This window comes from Sebastes umbrosus, chromosome 7 (genome assembly GCF_015220745.1).
Source record: "Sebastes umbrosus isolate fSebUmb1 chromosome 7, fSebUmb1.pri, whole genome shotgun sequence".
Taxonomy (NCBI): Eukaryota; Metazoa; Chordata; class Actinopteri; order Perciformes; family Sebastidae; genus Sebastes; species Sebastes umbrosus.
Window position 1 is genome coordinate 11,271,585 of NC_051275.1, and position 22,382 is coordinate 11,293,966.

The window sequence follows — 22,382 nt, forward strand, 5'->3', positions numbered from 1 at the left end:
AACACAAAGTTCAAAGTTCAAAATGTTCCCTTGCTGTCTAATATATCCCACCCACTGCCAGGTGCCATTGTAGCGAAATAATCAATGTTATTCACTTCACCTGTTAGTGGTCTTAATGTTACGGCTGATCTGTGTCTGTTTTAACAATAACTATGAGAACACTGATTGCAGCATAACATTTAATGTAACAGGTTTAAATTACACTCTATCATCAACATTACAGCACTGATCTTTTCATATACAGCACAGAATATGTATTACATCATTTTGTTCTGAGAATAGACATCTGATATGAAATAAAAGCCTAAATAAGGCAACATTGCACATTGAAAATCAAAACAATGTAGACACACTGTATTTACTTTTAACAAAAACAACTAGGATGTGTATCATCTGAGTAGTTTTGATACTGGATACCTCAATTTGATCATGTTTTTCTACAGAACCATTTTGTCTGTTAACCAAAGTTCTCAAATCTTACCGAAACAAAAGCAGGTGTGCAAGAACTTTGATTATAAAATATTCTAAAAATGCTAATTTTTCGGTGTAACGGACACAATTGAGTTGGTCCCAAAAAAAAAAGTACAGATGTTGAACACTCATTATTACATCCAACACGCATTAACGGGATGAAACAAACTACAGCAGCACTGTTGGCGTTGAAATAAGGCAGCTGAAAAAATCTGATGACACAATCTGTTGGCACCAGATAAGAACAACAAAGACAGATTACACTTGAATGTTAATACAGTACACTAACAATATTTGATCTGCTGAAATAGATTAGGAAGGAAAAACAATCATGTACACTTCGGTGGTTTAAAAAGTACATTTCAAAAGTTATTAATATGGCTTTGCATAGATGTGGCTGATCCAAATAAAATGACAGCCAAAAGTCTGGAAGTCGTTAGGGTAGCACCAGTTGGACTTTTCTCTCCCGATACCATTTCAGATAAAATGATAAATTACAGTGACAAAATGACGGCGGGTATATAGTGATTAATAAGCTCTTGTTATGCACTGTGGGCGGCCTGCTGTGACTGAATGACTGTAGCTGATAGTAAAGGAGAGTTTTACAGTGACATGGAAAAAGTAATTAATAAAATCTTAATAAAATCAGTATCGGTGGATCAGATCTGTGCATCCCATTACAACATAATGACAAACCATAAATCCAACTGAAGGTCTAACCTCAGCTAACAACATTTACAATGTTAACCTGCTTTAGAGAGGCGGTTTACCAACTGAACTAAGTCAGCTCCTCTATATCCCCATATATCTTAAAATGTGTATACTGTGTACCACACATCTCACCCTAACCTAATACTGTCTCCATCTCTTGCTCCAGTGGGTTACTGAGGTTGATCAAACTTCACAAGCATGAACTAAACACAACCCAGTGACTAGAAAACATGTCGGCATTGTACGTTTCTGCAAACCATGGGATACGTTGAATGTCGACTTGCCTGAACCAAAAATATGTTTCATATCAGCCTCCTATCACACTTAACACACAAGGTAACGTAATGTAACAACGTAATGTAACGCAACAGCCTAACGCAACAGCGTTTAAATTACACTCTATCATCAACATTACAGCACTGATCTTTTCATATACAGCACAGAATATGTATTACATCATTTTGTTCTGAGAATAGACATCTGATATGAATTAAAAGCCAAAATAAGGCAACAGCGTAACGCAACAAAGTGACAACGTGAAGTGACAGCGTAACATTAGAAGTCCAGGCTGCCCAACATTTTTGAAATGTTTCCAAAATGGCAAAACCGTTGGCCCTACTTTAGTAGAGGTCAAGCAGTGAGCGGGGGTACGTGAGCCATGCTCACTTTTGCCTTATTTTTACTCAGTTTTTAAACCAGGCAATATTGTTTCAGTTTAGTTTTTCTTACAATAAAAGGATATCATTTTTTATTTAATTTCAGTTTTCACCGCTTATTTTGGTTTTAGTATTAGTTTAGGATAATAACTGTGGTGTGGACACACTCTGATTCAAACCTGACATGCCTCTTGGTGTTTACTGTTTATTTACTTTTTCTTGTGGATGGAGGCGGGGCGTCCTTCTCCAGCATCCGCAGAGTCTGCCGGACGTCCTTCTCCACCCTACGGAAGTGCAGCCTCTTCCAGAGGCTCGGCTGCTGCTGACGCCCCCACTCCAGATCCCTGAGGAAAACCTGCACAGAGGGAGACTGGGTGACTGACACACGCCTAACAATGGACCTCATTTATGCTTATGGAACTTAGTTTTTCCCTAATTTGCACTGCACAGTTGTGTGTACCTTAAGCTGCTGCTGGACACGTTCACGGTCCCAGGATGAGGCGTTCTCTCGTATCACACTGAGGATGGGGTGCCAGTTCTCGGAGATGTCTGAGCCCTCAGTGACTGAAGCCAGGACCTTGACTCGCCGGCCACTGTGGCTCTTGGGAACACCTCGGACATACAGGGACTGCTTCCCCACATCACTCAGAGGGTTCAGATACAAGCTATACAAAGACACAACACATAATGTGAGACATTCTTCATGGATTACATGTGTAACAGCTAGCATACTGGACATTAAAGCACAATGTCAGCCTCTTTTAAATCCAGGCTAAAAATGGTTTTGTCTGCAACTGCTTTTACTAAACTTGGGACTTTTTATCTCTCTATTGTAACTGCACTGAAACTTTTCTTTCTTTTTCTTTCACTGTTTTGTGAATTTTATTTTCCTTCTTTTTAAGCCTCCCCTCTCACACACCAGCTCCCAACTATCACGTGAGCATTGAAGTGATTTAATGTCTGAATGAAGCTGTCAGAGTACAATTCATGTTTGTGGATGTAGAGAAGAGCTGCTTACTGCACAGTGTGAATGCTGGGGTGTTCCCTGCAGGCGTCCACTAAAGTCAGAGCAGCGTTGTCTCCGATGTTGTTGTAGGCCACGTTGAGCTCCTGGAGCCCCGTGTGCTGCTGGAGCCTCTCGGCCAGATCCAAAGCCCCCTGGTCCCCCAGCCCAGTGTGCATCAGGGACAGGTGTGTTAGGGACTGGTTCTCTGGCAAAACCTCCAGCAGGGTGCAGGCTCCAGACTCCAGCAGAGGGTTGTCACACAGTCTGAAGAACACATGGAAATAATGAGACACTGCTGGTCTTCTAACTCAGAACACACTGTACATGCAAATACCGACACCTGCAAGAGGCCTGATGGCATAAAGAAAGACTGTGTTTGACATCTAGCAAATGGTCAGAAAAAGGTATGGACTCTGTATTATGGATAGACGTCATGTGTTTTCTACATAGTGGAGGGTACTCACAGAGAGCTGAGCCAAGAGCCACCATGACACATTTAAGTTGTGCTGGTACAGCAATGACGTGGTAAAAGTTTACATTGATGACAAGTCTGTTGCCTGGAAGTAAAGTGAACCTATACGGACAACAAGTTTTGGAATTGCAATGTTTAAACCTGATCTACAGTAATGAATATTGAACATTTATTGTTTCTTTCTTTTGTTTTGTTTGTCTTGTGCAGCATAAAGTGACAACTTGCATTTATTTCATTGTGCAATCCTGCATTGTAGAATGACAATAAATGAACCTTGAACAAAGTTTTACTAATCTTCTGACAAACACTGCATTTATACAGCTACCTCAAAATAAAAGCCTTCTGCTGGTTCACTGGTTAAAAGGGGCAGTTAGCTGATTTTGCTCATAAAATTCAGTGTATTTGTCGTGGTTAGAACCATTCAGCCTGTGAAAACAGTTGGATCATAACAGTTGAGAATTGTTTTTCAGAAATAGCAAGAAGCACTGAGATCACAGACTATTTGGGCATGTCCAGTATGTGTGTGTGTGTCTGCAGCTCAGGACAGGTAGGTGTGCTGAATATAGTTTACCAGCTGCTGAGAATAGAGACGGGTTAACCCCCGGGTTCATGAAGTCAGGAGCTGGGGAGGATTCTCCTCTTAGCCTCTCAACCACAGTCTGGAGGCTGAAGCAGGTTGTTTCAGACACAGCTGTCTGTTACATATGCATTTGTTTTAATAATGTCACTGTATACATGAAAACGCCCCGCTGATGGAATGAAATTGACCTGAGGCCACTGTGTGATTTAATCAGGCCGTTAATCTGCTGTACAGGCTCCAGGTGAAATATCCAAAGTGCCTGTCTTTTCTATCTGTCAATCTCTGGGAATATACTGTGTATAATTAATTGAAATTTGCATATTCCAAATTAAAAGACAGCAGCACCGTAAAGCGAGGATTCCTTTGGACACTCAGGCTAAAAAAACATGAAGACATGAATAAAAGCGTCGTCTTACTGTAGAGATCTAATAGAGCTCTTGGGGTCGAGCAGCAGATCTCTCAGGAGGATGCAGGACTCAGGACCCAGGCTGTTAAACTGCAGACTGAGGACAACAGAGACAGGCAGACACAACAATCACAACACACACAAAGCATACACATGCTAGACGAGCATGGGAGTCATCTGAAGTCAATTAAATTGCATTTAAAAAAAAACATCAGTAATGAGGATTATGTTTAATACAAGCTACATTTACATGCACACTTTATTTCATTCTGATTGAAATCATTCCGATGCAAGTTTTCGGTCGGTTGTGAAAGAATCCCAGACAGGGCGATGCTGCGAAGCTGCGAAGCTGCGATGCTGCGATGCTGATTCTTTCACAACAATGACCCGCTAGCTGTACATTATCCTGCTTATTACACGGCTACTTACTGAAGAAATCAATATTTTGACACAAAAACGGTCCTCCAGAGTCCAACATCAGAGCTGCGCCCATAGCAACGGTCTGTTATACATAGCAACGGTCTGTTATACATAGCAGCAGTCTGTTATACAGAAATTACAGACCGCTGTGATTGACCAATCAGAATCGCGTATTCAACACAGCCGTGTAATGATGGTGGTTATCAACTCGGTAAATCAACATATACATATACATACATATATACTGTATATATATATATACATATATATATGTATATATATATATACATACATACACGTGTGTATATTCACTGCAAACCACAAAGAACAAAAACAAAACAAAAAAACAATGTTATTGATTTTGTCTCACTTGAGGTTACGTGTGTGTCTGAAGGCAGGTCCCAGAATCTGAAGCATGTCATGAGTCAGGAGACAGGAGGACAGGTCCAGCTGTTCAAGCTGATAACTACAGGAAGACATCATAACAGTAAATATGACCAAGATTATAATTACAATAACAGTTGAAGCTGCAACTCCAGTTCAGAAGGAGATTCTTTGGATCCACTTTGTAAATAAAAGGTCATTTAGAAATAAAATATCACACAGAGCCGCAAAAAGAAAACAGAAAACACTGTATATAGTATAATACTAACCGCTACATACTGAACAGGTACCAGTAAGACCACAATCCATACTTTACCTTGCAGGGGTGCATGACAGCACAGAACTCAGTACGAAGCATTTGAGTGACGTCATACGAATGTTGGTGAGGCGGATGGTTCTGATTGAGGCCAGAACCTCGGCAGTCAGTCTGGGGTTCTGAAACTCATACAGAAGGACCAGTAGATCCATCACCTCCTCTGGTGGCTGCGGCTTGCTGAGCTCTAGCATTAAATAAGATAAAAAATATCTCATTATCCATTCAGCTTTCTGTCTAAAGCAAAAGAAAAATAAGTGTACTTGACAGACAAAAAAGCACCAAAGTCCTCCACTCTTGGCTCAGGCAGGGCTCAATACACAATGCCATTAATCCTGGTATACAATCTTGGGGCATATTTCCTCTAGGGGTGGGGAAATTTATTAATGTAATTCTTATCTTCTAAGATTCTGAATCGATTCACAACTTCCAAAAATACATTTTTAACTACGCTTATTTACTCCCACGGCTTTCTGCCTCACGAGCACTGAAGTCACACAACATCTGAGAATTGAGAAATACTCAAAACTTTTTAGTTGAAAGTGTTTATTTGTGCAACTTAAAGCTTCAGTAGGCAGAATGGGAGACTTTGACCAATCACAGGTCATTTCAGAGAGAGAGCGTTCCTATTGGCTGTGCTCCGGCTGGTGGGCGGTGCTTGGTATTTCCTCAGCAGATCTCAACATGGCTGCCGGGTCACAAACTTTCTCATTTGTCTCAACTCACACTAGTAGCCCAGTTACGAGCAAATGAGGACTTTCTTGTAAGTTTCTTTTAAGTTAACAGACTTCACAGCACTTAACAATACAATCATTAATATCAACTTAAAGTCAGTAGATTTGTAATATTTGAAACCAAGGTAGGTTCAGCTTCTTGAAGCATGAGAACAAAGCATGCTGTATAAACAAGACTGAAAAAGGAACATACACGTTACCTCTGACAAGGTACTTCCGAAGGACATGTGTGATCTGGGCCACAGTGGTGCTCTGAATAGTGCATCCAAGTTGCTGGAGAAGGACACGGTTACCGTAATGCAACAATCCGCCCATGAAGATGGGGTAGAGCTCAAAAGGCTGTCCCTCAATGGACTGCTGTGGCTGCGGGCCGTGGACTCCCAGGAGGCTTTGCTCCACCTGATCCAGGACATCTTCGTTGTAGCTATCCTCGGTGCGGAACATCTCAGCTGCCATGGTTTTGGCAATGCTGCCTTTGCTGTGACTGATGATTCTGTCATAGAGCTTTGGAAATAACTTAAGGAGGTTGAATACAGCAAATATTCGGAGGGGGATGAACTTAGAAAGGATGTTGACGATGGCACTGACATCCTCACTTGTCTGACCAATGGCCACAGACACCTGCTTGGTCACCTTCTCCAGAGCCGATTTGTTCTCTCCTAGAACCACGTAGAGAGCCGCCAGGTACTCCTGCATGGCTGGGACAGCAAATACATAGCGTTTCTCATCTTGCTCACTGGGGTCCTTTGGAAAATGCTTGCCTCTTTCTACACAGGGAGCCAAGAAGAAGTCTAGTACGTCAGTCCTGAACATGGCCAGCTGACGTAGCTCCTCATCCGTCTTGGTCTTCCCTCCGATCCACTGCTCCAGTTCCTTTTCTGAGAATGACGTGCGTTTGTATGTCACACCGTCAAACGCAAGTTTCCCAACTGTACGGACTACATACAACATCAGAGAAATGTGGTGCTCCTGAATGGGCACATTTGTCCCGGTCCCTGAGCCCAGCACCTCACCTCCAAAGTTGAGCCTGAGGAAACTGGTGTATATGCCAGTCAGCGTGCGGATGGGTGCCTTGGCGTCGGTGAAATGGAGGAAGTGTAGGGTAGCACATGTGAGCCAGCAGTAAGAGGGGAGGAAGCAGGCTGTAGCCAGCTGGCTTTCTCTCTGTAGGTTGAGGTAAAGCAGCTCTATAAGTGCATGGGCCCCTTGGTTACGTGTAGTCTCCTCGCTCTGCTGCAGTAGGCGGCTGGTGAAGTAGGCCCGCTGGCGGTCCGGGTCATTGAAGCCACAAATCTGTGCATAGCGACTCACATACTTCTGAGGAATACGATCCAGGGCAGACAGTCTGGTGGTAACCAAGATGCTGGCCTTGGAAACATACAGCAGCCAACTTCCATAACTTAGAAATAAATTAACACACTTTAGAACTAAACAAGGAAAAAAAAAAAAGATGTTTTTGATTACTAAGGATACTTTTGCAAACTCCTAGGCTTGTTACGCCTCAGTTACTTTCATTGATTTTGCTTGGGCAGGAACACAGCATGCCTCTGAAGAACAGAGCCCAGTCCCTAATGAAAAATGGGGGAAATGACCTGGACTGTAATGGCTCACGTGGTACATTGTTCAAAGCTCTAATTCCATCAGTATAACCACAGAGTCATGTCATACTAACCACTCTGATGAGATTATATTTTCTCTTTTTAACAAAATTCTGCTTTCATTCACAAATGTTTTACTTTGTTAAAATATTGTCAGAGAAACTCAGCACTTCCTGCAGATGTTTCACATTAAAAGCCTAAAAGTAAAGGGGAGGATAGGAAGGCTGTGTACTGATCCTCTGTACTTGTATTTGGTACCAAACTAAATTATTTTTGTTTCTTCAGATTACCAAGTTAACAGTAACTGTGTGGCATGGCATCGAGAATGAAGTTGAATTGTCCTTCTGCCCTTTAAGTAATGCTCCACATTACCAACCATTATCATGGCGGCATTTCAACATGGCAAATAGATGGATGACGGTCTAAGGCAGATTTCAGAGAATCAGAAATAACGTGGCAGTGATGGTGGCCTGTGCCTTACCTCAGGCAGGAGGTATTTCCTCAGCAGGTTGACCACCACTACACCTGGAGGCAGCGACTCATTAGGATCACTGCACAGCTCCGTGGCTCCCATTCGGAAGTCTAGATTCATCTTCTCCATCCCATTGAAGAGGAAGAGCACATCCTTGGCCTGGTTTGCCTCCCCACTCAGCAGGGGGTGGTTCCTCAGGTGGAGGTACTTCCTGCTCACCAGGGCCCTCAAGGAAGCCGCCCTATGAGGCAGGGAATTTATCACTGTATTACTAACATACTGTACTAACAGCAGTGTGATGCAGCTGATGTTGTATAACTCAGTGGTTTTCAGAGTGGGGTCTGTCCTTCAGGAGGTCCCCCGCAAAAAGGGGAATAATTTATCCATAAGTAACACAATGACATAACGTATGACTATTTTGGTCATGGGTTTCATACACTTTCTATTATAAAACATCAAAAATCAAAAATCAGAAGGACAAAATATTATCAAATGGGGGTCCGAGGCTTAATTTGTGTCAGTTTAGGGGTCCTTGACCTTGACCACTGACCATACCTATATTCAATTCATTGAATTTAAGTTGTACACTCAATCAAATTCATGTACTGAGTGTTACGCATCAAGCACCAGTACAATAGGGCTGGGCGGGCGGTATCTGTTTTTTCTATGGATGCTTCGATCAATTGGCCACCAGCTTACACCGCTTTGATTTTATGCCAACCGGTTGATCCGGCATTTTTCATCATGACACGTTCTGGCAAATTAAAAAAGAAGCCGACATCAGCAACAGGTGCCGATGGCCTCACAGCGCTAAATCCAGCATGTTGCATTAGTAATAAGCAATATGACAACGTGATTAACATAATATTATGTTCGTTTATAAACGGACTGACGGAGCAACTAGTGTCTGACAGGTCGTGCGAATCTGCTGAGCCGAGGCCGGTGTCTTCGACTGACACCGACAACATGAAGAAGATCACATTTCAGTAGAGGTGGGAAGGGGGAAGAGGAGCATGTTGTGTTTGTTTACTAGAAAGTTAGACTTGAGGTTCTCTGCAATTGGGTGGAAAAAAAAACGTGTGTATATCAGCATCGGCCAAATGAGTTGGAAAATATCGGCATATCGAATATCGGCAAAAAGTCAGTATCGTGCAGCCCCTAATTTTCATTTTAGTGACCGTTCCTCCAAGTTTTGGTGGAGCGGCTGCTGACTCAAGTGCGACACCTAGTGGTAAAATTCGGTACACCGTCAGGTCCGGTGTTCTGGCTTAATATCAACCAGCCCAACCCCAGCGGCTTGTAGGGCTGGGCGTCACCGGTTACTTTTCATTTCAGCAGCCATGTTAACAGGTTAGAGCCACCCAACAGACCGGGTGAGCAGTGCGGCTGCAGCCGCTCATACGTGTGTCCACACAGACAGCGTTGCTGCTGCAAGGCTGCTACTGCAGCCCTCAACAGATCATTTTCACTGTCTATTTTTGCTGAGAGCCGCACGCATCACGCGGAAAAAATAGACACATGTCAAATCTGTAGATGAGCCGAGCGGCGCAGCCGAGCCGCGCAGCCCGCGGTCCATGTGTCTTCTGCACAGTACTGGTCCAACAGCGTTGGACTCTACGCTGGATATCTTCAAACTCTTTCTTCACGTGGGTTTAAATGTAAAAGGTTATGTCAAAGATGTAAATTATTTTAAATGTAATGTAATTCCCAGTTTGTCTGTGGTGAAAGGAGGTGAAAACACTTTTAAATAATAAAACAACAGGAAATATGTGCATAAACATTTTTTTCCAAATATATTGTATACTGCCATAGCAACAATAACAGTAGTTTGCTGTATGCTTAGAATGTGTTGATCGGCTCTGATGCTGGGGAAATGACTAATATAACATGATTCCACATTCAAGATATCAGATATATCTTGCTCAGTTCCTCTGCCACTGGATCCTGGACTTTTGTCAGATAGAAAGCAGGTGGTTAAAATTGGTAACCTGGTCTCCAAGTCTATCACTCTCAACACCGGGGCCCCCCAGGGGTGCGTCTTCTCTCACCTGCTCTATTCCCTCTATACCCTCTATACCAACGACTGTGTGTCCAACTCTGAATTTGACCATTGTTTTTTTAAATATGCTGATGACACAACAGTAGTAGGATTGATTAGGAACAGTGACGAATCAGACCACAGAGCTGAAGTTGAGGCCTTTGTGGTATGGTGTAGGGAGAATGACCTGGTTTTAAACATTGATAAGACAAAGGAAATCATCATTGATTTCAGGAGGGGTGAGGTGGTCCAACCTCCGCTGGTCATTAACGACCAGGTAGTGGAGAGAGTGGCTAATTTTAGATTCCTTGACACCACCATATGCCACACTCTGAAGTGGGAGGACAACACTAGCCTTATTATCAGCAAGGCCCACCAGAGGCTTCACTTCCTGCACCAGCTTAAAACGTTTGGTGTGGCTAGAGAGGCAATGCTCCAATTTTATAGAGCCACAGTGGAGAGTGTCCTGGTCTTCTCTGTCACAGTCTGGTACGGCAGCACAACCGCCTTGGAGAGGAGACAGTTAGAGAGAGTGGTGCGTCCTGACTCTAAAATCATAGGATGTGACATCCCATCTGTGGCCTCCATCTATGCCACACGGATCAGCCACAGGGCGCAGAAGGTGATTGCCGACCCCTCCCACCCTGCAAGTTCTCTCTTCCAACTCCTTCCTTCTGGAAGGAGATTTCAGAGTCTGAAGTGTAGGACATCCCGCCTCAGGAACAGCATGAACCCTGATGCTATTGGGCACCTAAACTCTAATGCATAGGCACTTTGCAGGAGGAAGTTGAGCTCCAGCCAACAAGCACTTTAGGAATGCTTTGCACTAGACACTTTAGGGGAAGATGCAATAGCACAAGGCTCTTCACAGTATTTTAGCATTTTAGGATTTTATTGGTTTGAATGATTGTATAAATGTATGTGGTTGTCTCCTATGTACACTATGGTTTTTTTTTTTATATGTGTGTGCTTTTGTCTGTTTTTAATGAGCACTGCACCGAAACAAATTCCAATCAACTGTGGGTTGACATGGCAATACAAATATTGAATTGAATATATATGACATGAGAGAACCGTTAAAAATGCTACTGAGTAAAGGAAGGTTATCGTACTTTGACAGTTGGCCAAGGTCCTCACAAGAGAAAGGAACCAGCAGTTTGAAGTTGGTCAGGGTGGTCCCAGCGCACCAATCCAGCACCAGCTTTCGGACCACTGTACTTTTCCCTGTTCCCACGGCCCCGTACAGCAGCACATTGAGCCCCCGGCCCTCGTTCCAGGCATCGGTGGGCTCAAACAGCTGCTCCACAATCACAGAGGGGATGGGGGGGGTCTGGGTTTGGAGGGGGGAGCTGAGCAGTCCTGCCCTCTCCTCAGCTTTTCTTTCCAGGATCAGTGGATCCACATGCATGGTCTCAGGGCTGAAGTAACCACCGAACTGTTTCTCCTCCTGAGGAAGGTGGCTGAACCACAGGAAGAGCTTCCTCTTGTGGATCTCTATTGGGTCCACTGTAAGAGAGAAAAGGTGCGTAGTTACACTGAGTATATGTGCCTTCCCTTTCTGGAATCGCTATGACATCATCAGGGAAGAACAACTAATGTTTCTACCACTGCTACTGCTACAACTAATAGTACTTCATACATATACACTATGGTCATGTCTACCACCGTCCTGCAACCTTTGACTGAAAGACTCAGTGGATAAGAGTGTAATGAAGTCTAAACAGTTAAAATCAACATTTATTTTACTGTTGTAGTTGTATATAAGGAAGCCGCACTGTATGTTGTCAAATAATAGCAATAAAGCTTCAAACTGAGTAGTGCACCTGGTTCTGAAGTGGTGGAGCAGAAAGTCCTGCAGTGAAAGCCAGTGGCGGCATACAGAGAAACCTCCACCCTCCTCTTCCACCTCCATGCTCCGAGCAGCTGACTCAGCTGTCTGGAAAACACAACACATCATACAGTTTGGTTCTAATCCGCAGAGACAAGCTAGAAAGGTCACTTCAATCCCACAGTTAATTACACACTCTCCTCACAATCCGGTTTTATTCAAACTGATCATATATCAGCCTCGCATGGTAGTTTATTGGCAGAGAACAGCTGTTAGGCAGGTTATAGCAGGTAAACTGACATACCCCCAAGGCACTGACATTTTATACAAACACACACAATCACATCTTGAAACTCAACTAAGACTTGTCCAATGCTGCTCTGAGAAACTCCAAATGGCATGACAAGTATAAGTAAAGAGGATTTCTTTGTATGGCAATCTAAGGAATGAAGCAGGAATATGAAGCAATATGATGAATGTCTCTTTCCCAGAAGGCAGCAGAGAAAATAAAGTGAAGCTCATGTGAGTAGCTCTTTACTTCCTCTTATTACGCAGGAGGAGAGACAGTAAAAACTAAAGCAATATATAATAGAGAGGGAATTATGACCGGTTTAGCTTCATAACAAAAACCAGTATGACAACGGTAATAAAGGAGTGGATGTTGAAGTACATGGTACATTTATTGTTTGACTTTTGTTTTTTACCTTCGTATCGAATTGGTATCAAGAATCGTGTTGGTGTCGACTACTAAATGTCTGTTATGGTGACATCGCTAGTGTAGGCCTATGGGAACTCTCAAAACGCTTAAAATATATTGCGGTGCCAAAAGGCACGGTGAAGAATTTTGTGTGCACCTAAAAGAAAAAGTTCCAGTGCAACCGATATAAAAGGTTAGTCTAGAGCCCTGACACAGCCATAATAATTCGTCACAGCAACTCCAGGACAACAGGAGCATCAGAAAGAGATGTCTGACAGTCATCCAAACACATGCAGCAGAGAGGCTGCACAGAAAACCTGTTGGGTTCATTCACCTCAGCACAGATACCAAAGTGGTGGTGAAAAAAGAAATACATGTGGTCACAGACGGATGTAAAACAAGGTCATCAGACTCAAATGCACTGTGAGAAACAGGGCACCTCATAAGTACACTCCATCACACTCCACATCAGGGGTGACTGGTTAGCAGTGTGGTCTGCTGCACCTGCGACTACACTCATAAACAATGACACGTGGCGCTATAATGCAATGTTAAGTGTGCATCATGGACACAATTACTGAAACTACTATTGGAAATGTTTCTGGAAGCATTTCATTAATCATATTGTGACAAAAACCAGGAAGGCCCAGCAACATATATGAAAACACTCAACAACCAAGAAGTCTATTCATAAATTCTGACCTCAAAATCCTGCAAAACAGCTGCAAAAATCATGACCCAGTGTGTGATGGAATTTTCTATCAATTCCTTTCTCCTTGGTCGGGAGGTCAGAGTTTCTCTCAGAGTGTCCCTCGTGTTGACATTATTGGGTTGGAGTCCTGCCTAGGGGCGCCACCCTTATCTGTACAGCTGTGTCTGTAGCAGGGGCTGTAGAGCCAGTTGCTGGGGCAACCAGGGTCAGAGATGCCAGAGGAACCGCGTAAGTCAAAACATGATAAGGATAAAACACTGAGCACCAGGGAGGAAGGGCAGAGTTGTGAGGCCTTCACGCAGAGAGCACACCAAATGTGGAGACCTGATAATTGCTCCTTGATCAAGCTTCAATAAACTTAATGTGTAAGACATCAACAGCTCCGGGGCCTCTTCCTTCCTGTTGACTGAGTTAACCTGAGTGTCAGAAATTCCACAACACAGTGTACATAGGGATCGAAATGGATTCACCTCAGAACACCAAGGGAAGCATTTCAATCAAACTTACAATAATTATTCAAAACGTCACCAATAGTATCGAATGTGTTTGTTGAAAGTAGTGAGAAATTAAATAGAAACATTTCGTTGATTCATGGTTATATAAAAGAAACTACTACTACTAAGAAACAAAAGGCAATGTTTGTAACAAATGAGAGAATGAATTTCAGCACAATAATATTCATCATCTTTATATTATTTTGTTTTACCATTATTATGTTATAATTATCAATTTTGACGTCTAAGACTTTTCATGTGATTTTGAAGGTATTACGCTCATAGTAGCCGACAGATCATCTCACAGTTGTAAACGTAAACGTGTCCCAGTTTATTTCCTGTTGCAGCGCGATGTCGGCAACTACTAAATACTAAACTACTTAACTATGTCCTCTTTGGGGCGCCACTGTAGCTAACCTGGTAGAGCAGGCGCCCCATGTACCAAGGTCCTTACCACAGCGGCCCAGCGTCCGAATCCGACATGTGGCCCTTTGCTGCATGTCATCCCTCTCTCCCTTTCAGTACTATCTCTGTCTCCTTCAATAAAGGCATAAAATAAAAATTAAATAAAACCCCCAAAAACTATGTCCTTTATCAAATTATTACCCCACTATTACCATGTTATTACCAAGCTGTAATGAAAAATGTGCAGAGAATTATTTAACATCTGCATCCCAAATCAATAACCATCAGACAGTTTACACATGACTGACATTTGAGGCTCAGTATCGATAACAGTTTGTCACCAACCTGTGCAGTGAGCTCATCCTTCTGTTCTGCTGCCTCTTTATGCCCAGGAGCGTTCTGTGAACAATAGATGGCATCCAAAGTGAGACAACGTAAAGACATTTCAGTCCTTATATTTACATTACAAACATACGTTAATGATTCTTTGTGTTATCAAAATTGTATCCTTTCAGAGAAGGACTCAAGAGAAATGGCGTCAGATTTATGTTGTATGTTGCAAGTGTGATAAAACATGCTCACCAGGAAATTACTGTATATTATTTCAAAAGCACAGATATTAACAGATATTAACTGCCAATCGCAGAATATAAGTCCTTGTGCACCAATTCAACAACCGAGTTGTACGGGCAGCTGAGTAATAAGGAGAGAAAGTTTGACACCTGTGTGTATGTGTACATACATACGTACAAGGAATTTGAGCCCGGTGTTATGCAGCTCTCTATACGTACTTACACAGAAATAGAAATAACAACTATATGGACAAGGACAACGGTGTCACATGTTCATGAATTATTCATGATCTGCCTTCGCCGTCATGAGACTGTAGGTGTTGAAAGTGACCAATCAAAGAGCGGACACATCAGCCACTGTCTATTTCATCCCCGCCTCCAAAGTCTCAAAAGTCAACTTGACGAGCGAGCGAGTTGAGCAGTTGCGCTGCTGCATTTGTGCACGCGGAGCAGAAATGCTCCCTCAAGAGGATGCATTTCGCGATTACTGTTCTGTGTGCTGAAGGTTTCAATACAAATTAAACGCCATAGAGGAGGATCCCCCAGACCCCCGTACATTAGGCCCAACCACTCATTGCCAGAGCTTCCTACGGCCCTGCTCTGAAGAGACTTAAAGGTCCCATATTATGCTCATTTTCAGGTTCATACTTGTATTTTGTGTTTCTACTAGAACATGTTTACATGCTGTAATGTTTAAAAAAAACTTTATTTTCCTCATACTGTCTGCCTGAATATGCCTGTATTTACCCTCTGTCTGAAACGCTCTGTTTTAGCGCATATTGACGGAATTGCAACAGAATTGCGTTGCTAGGCAACAGCTTGGGTCCATGTGTACTTCCTGTCAGTTGATGTCATTCACATACACTGCAACCAGGAATAAACTGGGACACATTTGGAATATTTACGTTTAAAATTGTGTCAAGGGTCTAAATATTGTATATTCGTGACATCACGAATGGACAGAAATCCTGACAGCTTGTTTCAAATGCAGAGTTTCTGAATACGAACTGTGTGTATTTCTCTGTGGATTGAGTGTTTCGATACTTTCACAGTATTTATATAGGACTTAAGCCTGCTTTATAATAAAAAAACGTGAAAATCTCACTTTTTTATAATATGGGATCTTTAAAACAATGTGACAACAATCTACTCATCCTCCACTTCCTCAAACTATTAGGTCGTCTCATCTTTTTAAGACAGAGCAGATTATTTGGGAAACAAAGAATTATATACTGATATAATACATAATAATATTGGTAGTGTATTTATTATTGTAGTTAGAAGGTCCTCAGTTTCAGTCAAAGGTACTGATCCAGTCTGCTGTACTCTGGACAGACAGACATATCTGTACAGCTGACTTCTCTCTGCAGTGCTGCTGTGTTGCTGGTATAAACACATGTCTCATAAAAAGGGAGCAACCTACTGGCACTCCTAACTTAATAATAGTTTATGATAAAGTCACACTAACACGAAAAACGAGCGACTGGAGCTAAAATATGTCTCACTGCTGACTTTAACGTTTACAAGTTTTATTCATATACACTGAATCATAATGTCCTGTCATGGAAAATAAAACAGTTATATAACTCACAGAGGTCTTCTGGTCCTGTGTCCTCCTCTCCCATCGGTCGATGTGTCTTTACCTCATTTACTCTCAGTCATTCTCATTCTTCATAATTTATATTGATGTCTCCCTGTTGACGAAATAAATACTGCAGCGTGACACCAAAGAAATACTTCTGTTAGATGTCCTCCTCTTCCTCCTCTTCTTCTTTTTCTTCTTGCTCTTCTTCTTCTTCTTTGGAGATTTATTGGTCACAACTTTATGACTCATTACCGCCATCAGCTGGTCTGGAGTGAAGATCAGGATCAGAACTACTCACTGATTTAACTACTGAAGAAAATGAAAATAAGAATACGAGTATTAGGGCCACATTGAGGAAAAAAAAATAATCTGAGATTTCGGGAATAAAGTCATAATAATACGAGAAAAAAGACGTAATATTATGAGAATAAAGTCAGAAGTTTACCAGAAAAAACTCATAATATTATAAGAATAAAGTCATAAATTTATGAATAAATTCGTGATATTATGAGAATAAAGTCATAAGTCTAAGAGAAAAAAACTCGTAATATTATAAGAATAAAGTCATAATATTATGAGAATAAAGTCATAATATTATGAGAATAAAGTCATAATATTATAAAGTAGTAATTGTACGTGTTAGTTTAGAGGGGAAATAGTGTGAAAATGAGGAACGTGGAGCATCTTGTGAAGTTATACTTTAGTTTAGGTTTCACAAATAACCAAATACTTCATCTTTTGGCACATCAGCACCACATTATCATCAGTATCAGAAGGACCTTGAAAAGATTGTGCAAGAAACTGAGTTTATTCTGAAAAAACGGACCTGATGGGAAAACTGACCCTTTGGTGGAGGAGGAAATGACTTTTTTATCTCGTAAAGTTATAACTTTATTCTCAAAATCTCAGATTTTTTTCCCCCTCAATGTGGCCCTAATACTCCGTAATTGAATAACAATAAATAAAACAAAAATATTAATATATATAAATATATATATATATCATATATAAAATATATATACTGTATATCCAATTGGTTAGCGCGTTCGGCTGATAAATTTGCAAGTGCAATTCGGTTGGGCTGAAGAACTAGGCCACGCCCCCTAAGCAACATGCCATATGAGTCTCTGTGGCGCAATTGGTTAGCGCGTTCGGCTGTTAACCGAAAGGTTGGTGGTTCAAGCCCACCCAGGGACGTTTTGTGCTTATATATCCAATTGGTTAGCGCGTTCGGCTGTTAAATTTGCAATTTCAATTCGGTTGGGCTGAAGAACTAGGCCACGCCCCCTAAGCAACCTTCAATATGAGTCTCTGTGGCGCAATTGGTTAGCGCGTTCGGCTGTTAACCGAAAGGTTGGTGGTTCAAGCCCACCCAGGAACGTTTTGTGCTTATATATCCAATTGGTTAGCGCGTTCGGCTGTTAAATTTGCAATTGCAATTCGGTTGGGCTGAAGATCTAGGCCATGCCCCCTAAGCAGCCTGCCATATTAGTCTCTGTGGCGCAATTGGTTAGCGCGTTCGGCTGTTAACCGAAAGGTTGGCGGTTTACTGCCCACCCAGGGACGTTTTGTACTTATATATCCAATTGGTTAGCGCGTTCGGCTGTTAAATTTGCAATTGCAATTCGGTTGGGCTGAAGAACTAGGCCACGCCCCCTAAGCAACCTTCAATATGAGTCTCTGTGGCGCAATTGGTTAGCGCGTTCGGCTGTTAACCGAAAGGTTGGTGGTTCAAGCCCACCCAGGGACGTTTTGTGCTTATATATCCAATTGGTTAGCGCGTTCGGCTGTTAAATTTGCAAGTGCAATTCGGTTGGGCTGAAGAACTAGGCCACGCCCCCTAAGCAACATGCCATATGAGTCTCTGTGGCGCAATTGGTTAGCGCGTTCGGCTGTTAACCGAAAGGTTGGTGGTTCAAGCCCACCCAGGGACGTTTTGTGCTTATATATCCAATTGGTTAGCGCGTTCGGCTGTTAAATTTGCAATTGCAATTCGGTTGGGCTGAAGATCTAGGCCACGCCCCCTAAGCAGCCTGCCATATGAGTCTCTGTGGCGCAATTGGTTAGCGCGTTCGGCTGTTAACCGAAAGGTTGGTGGTTCAAGCCCACCCAGGGACGTTTTGTGCTTATATATCCAATTGGTTAGCGCGTTCAGCTGTTAAATTTAAAGTGCAATTCGGTTGGGCTGAAGAACTAGGCCACGCCCCCTAAGCAACATGCCATATGAGTCTCTGTGGCGCAATTGGTTAGCGCGTTCGGCTGTTAACCGAAAGGTTGGCGGTTTACTGCCCACCCAGGGACGTTTTGTACTTATATATCCAATTGGTTAGCGCGTTCGGCTGTTAAATTTGCAATTGCAATTCGGTTGGGCTGAAGAACTAGGCCACGCCCCCTAAGCAACCTTCAATATGAGTCTCTGTGGCGCAATTGGTTAGCGCGTTCGGCTGTTAACCGAAAGGTTGGTGGTTCAAGCCCACCCAGGGACGTTTTGTGCTTATATATCCAATTGGTTAGCGCGTTCGGCTGTTAAATTTGCAAGTGCAATTCGGTTGGGCTGAAGAACTAGGCCACGCCCCCTAAGCAACATGTCATATGAGTCTCTGTGGCGCAATTGGTTAGCGCGTTCGGCTGTTAACCGAAAGGTTGGTGGTTCAAGCCCACCCAGGGACGTTTTGTGCTTATATATCCAATTGGTTAGCGCGTTCGGCTGTTAAATTTGCAATTGCAATTCGGTTGGGCTGAAGAACTAGGCCACGCCCCCTAAGCAACCTTCAATATGAGTCTCTGTGGCGCAATTGGTTAGCGCGTTCGGCTGTTAACCGAAAGGTTGGTGGTTCAAGCCCACCCAGGGACGTTTTGTGCTTATATATCCAATTGGTTAGCGCGTTCGGCTGTTAAATTTGCAAGTGCAATTCGGTTGGGCTGAAGAACTAGGCCACGCCCCCTAAGCAACATGCCATATGAGTCTCTGTGGCGCAATTGGTTAGCGCGTTCGGCTGTTAACCGAAAGGTTGGTGGTTCAAGCCCACCCAGGGACGTTTTGTGCTTATATATCCAATTGGTTAGCGCGTTCGGCTGTTAAATTTGCAATTGCAATTCGGTTGGGCTGAAGATCTAGGCCACGCCCCCTAAGCAGCCTGCCATATGAGTCTCTGTGGCGCAATTGGTTAGCGCGTTAGGCTGTTAACCGAAAGGTTGGTGGTTCAAGCCCACCCAGGGACGTTTTGTGCTTATATATCCAATTGGTTAGCGCGTTCGGCTGTTAAATTTGCAATTGCAATTCGGTTGGGCTGAAGATCTAGGCCACGCCCCCTAAGCAGCCTGCCATATGAGTCTCTGTGGCGCAATTGGTTAGCGCGTTCGGCTGTTAACCGAAAGGTTGGTGGTTCAAGCCCACCCAGGGACGTTTTGTGCTTATATATCCAATTGGTTAGCGCGTTCGGCTGTTAAATTTGCAAGTGCAATTCGGTTGGGCTGAAGAACTAGGCCACGCCCCCTAAGCAACATGCCATATGAGTCTCTGTGGCGCAATTGGTTAGCGCGTTCGGCTGTTAACCGAAAGGTTGGCGGTTTACTGCCCACCCAGGGACGTTTTGTACTTATATATCCAATTGGTTAGCGCATTCGGCTGTTAAATTTGCAATTGCAATTCGGTTGGGCTGAAGAACTAGGCCACGCCCCCTAAGCAACCTTCAATATGAGTCTCTGTGGCGCAATTGGTTAGCGCGTTCGGCTGTTAACCGAAAGGTTGGTGGTTCAAGCCCACCCAGGGACGTTTTGTGCTTATATATCCAATTGGTTAGCGCGTTCGGCTGTTAAATTTGCAATTCGGTTGGGCTGAAGAACTAGGCCACGCCCCCTAAGCAGCCTTCCATATGAGTCTCTGTGGCGCAATTGGTTAGCGCGTTCGGCTGTTAACCGAAAGGTTGGTGGTTCAAGCCCACCCAGGGACGTTTTGTGCTTATATATCCAATTGGTTAGCGCGTTCGGCTGTTAAATTTGCAATTGCAATTCGGTTGGGCTGAAGAACTAGGCCACGCCCCCTAAGCAGCCTTCCATGTGAGTCTCTGTGGCGCAATTGGTTAGCGCGTTCGGCTGTTAACCGAAAGGTTGGTGGTTCAAGCCCACCCAGGGACGTTTTGTGCTTATATATCCAATTGGTTAGCGCGTTCGGCTGTTAAATTTGCAATTGCAATTCGGTTGGGCTGAAGAACTAGGCCACGCCCCCTAAGCAGCCTTCCATGTGAGTCTCTGTGGCGCAATTGGTTAGCGCGTTCGGCTGTTAACCGAAAGGTTGGTGGTTCAAGCCCACCCAGGGACGTTTTGTGCTTATATATCCAATTGGTTAGCGCATTCGGCTGTTAAATTTGCAAGTGCAATTCGGTTGGGCTGAAGAACTAGGCCACGCCCCCTAAGCAACATTCCATATGAGTCTCTGTGGCGCAATTGGTTAGCGCGTTCGGCTGTTAACCGAAAGGTTGGTGGTTCAAGCCCACCCAGGGACGTTTTGTGCTTATATATCCAATTGGTTAGCGCATTCGGCTGTTGAATTTGCAATTGCAATTCGGTTGGGCTGAAGAACTAGGCCACGCCCCCTAAGCAACATGCCATATGAGTCTCTGTGGCGCAATTGGTTAGCGCGTTCGGCTGTTAACCGAAAGGTTAGCGGTTTACTGCCCACCCAGGGACGTTTTGTACTTATATATCCAATTGGTTAGCGCGTTCGGCTGTTAAATTTGCAATTGCAATTCGGTTGGGCTGAAGAACTAGGCCACGCCCCCTAAGCAACCTTCAATATGAGTCTCTGTGGCGCAATTGGTTAGCGCGTTCGACTGTTAACCGAAAGACTGGTGGTTTACTGCCCACCCAGGGACGTTTTGTAATTATATATCCAATTGGTTAGCGCGTTCGGCTGTTAAATTTGCAATTGCAATTCGGTTGGGCTGTAGAACTAGGCCACGCCCCCTAAGCAACCTTCAATATGAGTCTCTGTGGCGCAATTGGTTAGCGCGTTCGGCTGTTAACCGAAAGGTTGGTGGTTCAAGCCCACCCAGGGACGTTTTGTGCTTATATATCCAATTGGTTAGCGTGTTCGGCTGTTAAATTTGCAAGTGCAATTCGGTTGGGCTGAAGAACTAGGCCACGCCCCCTAAGCAGCCTTCCATATGAGTCTCTGTGGCGCAATTGGTTAGCGCGTTCGGCTGTTAACCGAAAGGTTGGTGGATCAAGCCCACCCAGGGACGTTTTGTGCTTATATATCCAATTGGTTAGCGCGTTCGGCTGTTAAATTTGCAATTGCAATTCGGTTGGGCTGAAGAACTAGGCCACGCCCCCTAAGCAGCATTCCATATGAGTCTCTGTGGCGCAATTGGTTAGCGCGTTCGGCTGTTAACCGAAAGGTTGGTGGTTCAAGCCCACCCAGGGACGTTTTGTGCTTATATATCCAATTGGTTAGCGCATTCGGCTGTTAAATTTGCAAGTGCAATTCGGTTGGGCTGAAGAACTAGGCCACGCCCCCTAAGCAACATTCCATATGAGTCTCTGTGGCGCAATTGGTTAGCGCGTTCGGCTGTTAACCGAAAGGTTGGTGGTTCAAGCCCACCCAGGGACGTTTTGTGCTTATATATCCAATTGGTTAGCGCATTCGGCTGTTAAATTTGCAATTGCAATTCGGTTGGGCTGAAGAACTAGGCCACGCCCCCTAAGCAGCATTCCATATGAGTCTCTGTGGCGCAATTGGTTAGCGCGTTCGGCTGTTAACCGAAAGGTTGGTGGTTCAAGCCCACCCAGGGACGTTTGTGCTTATATATCCAATTGGTTAGCGCATT

General features: G+C 43.6%; 1 protein-coding gene and 21 non-coding genes across 23 annotated transcripts; 21 read left to right on the top strand and 1 right to left on the bottom strand.

Annotated features, from left to right (window-relative positions):
• Positions 1 to 165: 165 nt before the first annotated feature.
• nlrx1 (NLR family member X1) lies at positions 166 to 16,761 on the bottom strand. Of its 2 annotated transcripts, XM_037775485.1 has the most exons (12): positions 16,561 to 16,761; positions 14,743 to 14,796; positions 12,085 to 12,197; positions 11,374 to 11,767; positions 8,233 to 8,464; positions 6,354 to 7,521; positions 5,423 to 5,606; positions 5,093 to 5,188; positions 4,313 to 4,399; positions 2,857 to 3,108; positions 2,299 to 2,503; positions 166 to 2,193 (listed from the first exon to the last, which is right to left on the bottom strand). In XM_037775485.1, exons 2-12 carry the CDS (start codon positions 14,757 to 14,759, stop codon positions 2,044 to 2,046), a joined length of 2,898 nt encoding a protein of 965 aa, XP_037631413.1. In that variant the 5' UTR covers positions 14,760 to 14,796; positions 16,561 to 16,761; the 3' UTR covers positions 166 to 2,043. The 2 variants fall into 2 exon arrangements, with proteins under 2 accessions (XP_037631413.1, XP_037631414.1); XM_037775486.1 differs by lacking the exon at positions 4,313 to 4,399.
• Positions 16,762 to 17,677: 916 nt separating this feature from the next.
• trnan-guu lies at positions 17,678 to 17,751 on the top strand. Its single transcript has one exon. It is a non-coding gene; the product is annotated as a tRNA-Asn (tRNA).
• Positions 17,752 to 17,861: 110 nt separating this feature from the next.
• On the top strand, positions 17,862 to 17,935 carry trnan-guu. Its single transcript has one exon. It is a non-coding gene; the product is annotated as a tRNA-Asn (tRNA).
• Positions 17,936 to 18,230: 295 nt separating this feature from the next.
• Positions 18,231 to 18,304, top strand: trnan-guu. Its single transcript has one exon. It is a non-coding gene; the product is annotated as a tRNA-Asn (tRNA).
• A 110-nt stretch (positions 18,305 to 18,414) lies between these two features.
• trnan-guu lies at positions 18,415 to 18,488 on the top strand. Its single transcript has one exon. It is a non-coding gene; the product is annotated as a tRNA-Asn (tRNA).
• A 110-nt stretch (positions 18,489 to 18,598) lies between these two features.
• trnan-guu lies at positions 18,599 to 18,672 on the top strand. Its single transcript has one exon. It is a non-coding gene; the product is annotated as a tRNA-Asn (tRNA).
• Positions 18,673 to 18,966: 294 nt separating this feature from the next.
• trnan-guu lies at positions 18,967 to 19,040 on the top strand. Its single transcript has one exon. It is a non-coding gene; the product is annotated as a tRNA-Asn (tRNA).
• Positions 19,041 to 19,150: 110 nt separating this feature from the next.
• On the top strand, positions 19,151 to 19,224 carry trnan-guu. The gene has a single exon. It is a non-coding gene; the product is annotated as a tRNA-Asn (tRNA).
• Positions 19,225 to 19,334: 110 nt separating this feature from the next.
• Positions 19,335 to 19,408, top strand: trnan-guu. Its single transcript has one exon. It is a non-coding gene; the product is annotated as a tRNA-Asn (tRNA).
• Positions 19,409 to 19,518: 110 nt separating this feature from the next.
• On the top strand, positions 19,519 to 19,592 carry trnan-guu. The gene has a single exon. It is a non-coding gene; the product is annotated as a tRNA-Asn (tRNA).
• Positions 19,593 to 19,702: 110 nt separating this feature from the next.
• trnan-guu lies at positions 19,703 to 19,776 on the top strand. Its single transcript has one exon. It is a non-coding gene; the product is annotated as a tRNA-Asn (tRNA).
• A 110-nt stretch (positions 19,777 to 19,886) lies between these two features.
• trnan-guu lies at positions 19,887 to 19,960 on the top strand. The gene has a single exon. It is a non-coding gene; the product is annotated as a tRNA-Asn (tRNA).
• Positions 19,961 to 20,255: 295 nt separating this feature from the next.
• trnan-guu lies at positions 20,256 to 20,329 on the top strand. Its single transcript has one exon. It is a non-coding gene; the product is annotated as a tRNA-Asn (tRNA).
• Positions 20,330 to 20,433: 104 nt separating this feature from the next.
• Positions 20,434 to 20,507, top strand: trnan-guu. The gene has a single exon. It is a non-coding gene; the product is annotated as a tRNA-Asn (tRNA).
• Positions 20,508 to 20,617: 110 nt separating this feature from the next.
• On the top strand, positions 20,618 to 20,691 carry trnan-guu. Its single transcript has one exon. It is a non-coding gene; the product is annotated as a tRNA-Asn (tRNA).
• A 110-nt stretch (positions 20,692 to 20,801) lies between these two features.
• Positions 20,802 to 20,875, top strand: trnan-guu. The gene has a single exon. It is a non-coding gene; the product is annotated as a tRNA-Asn (tRNA).
• A 110-nt stretch (positions 20,876 to 20,985) lies between these two features.
• On the top strand, positions 20,986 to 21,059 carry trnan-guu. The gene has a single exon. It is a non-coding gene; the product is annotated as a tRNA-Asn (tRNA).
• Positions 21,060 to 21,539: 480 nt separating this feature from the next.
• trnan-guu lies at positions 21,540 to 21,613 on the top strand. The gene has a single exon. It is a non-coding gene; the product is annotated as a tRNA-Asn (tRNA).
• A 110-nt stretch (positions 21,614 to 21,723) lies between these two features.
• trnan-guu lies at positions 21,724 to 21,797 on the top strand. The gene has a single exon. It is a non-coding gene; the product is annotated as a tRNA-Asn (tRNA).
• A 110-nt stretch (positions 21,798 to 21,907) lies between these two features.
• Positions 21,908 to 21,981, top strand: trnan-guu. The gene has a single exon. It is a non-coding gene; the product is annotated as a tRNA-Asn (tRNA).
• A 110-nt stretch (positions 21,982 to 22,091) lies between these two features.
• On the top strand, positions 22,092 to 22,165 carry trnan-guu. The gene has a single exon. It is a non-coding gene; the product is annotated as a tRNA-Asn (tRNA).
• Positions 22,166 to 22,275: 110 nt separating this feature from the next.
• trnan-guu lies at positions 22,276 to 22,349 on the top strand. The gene has a single exon. It is a non-coding gene; the product is annotated as a tRNA-Asn (tRNA).
• Positions 22,350 to 22,382: the final 33 nt, after the last annotated feature.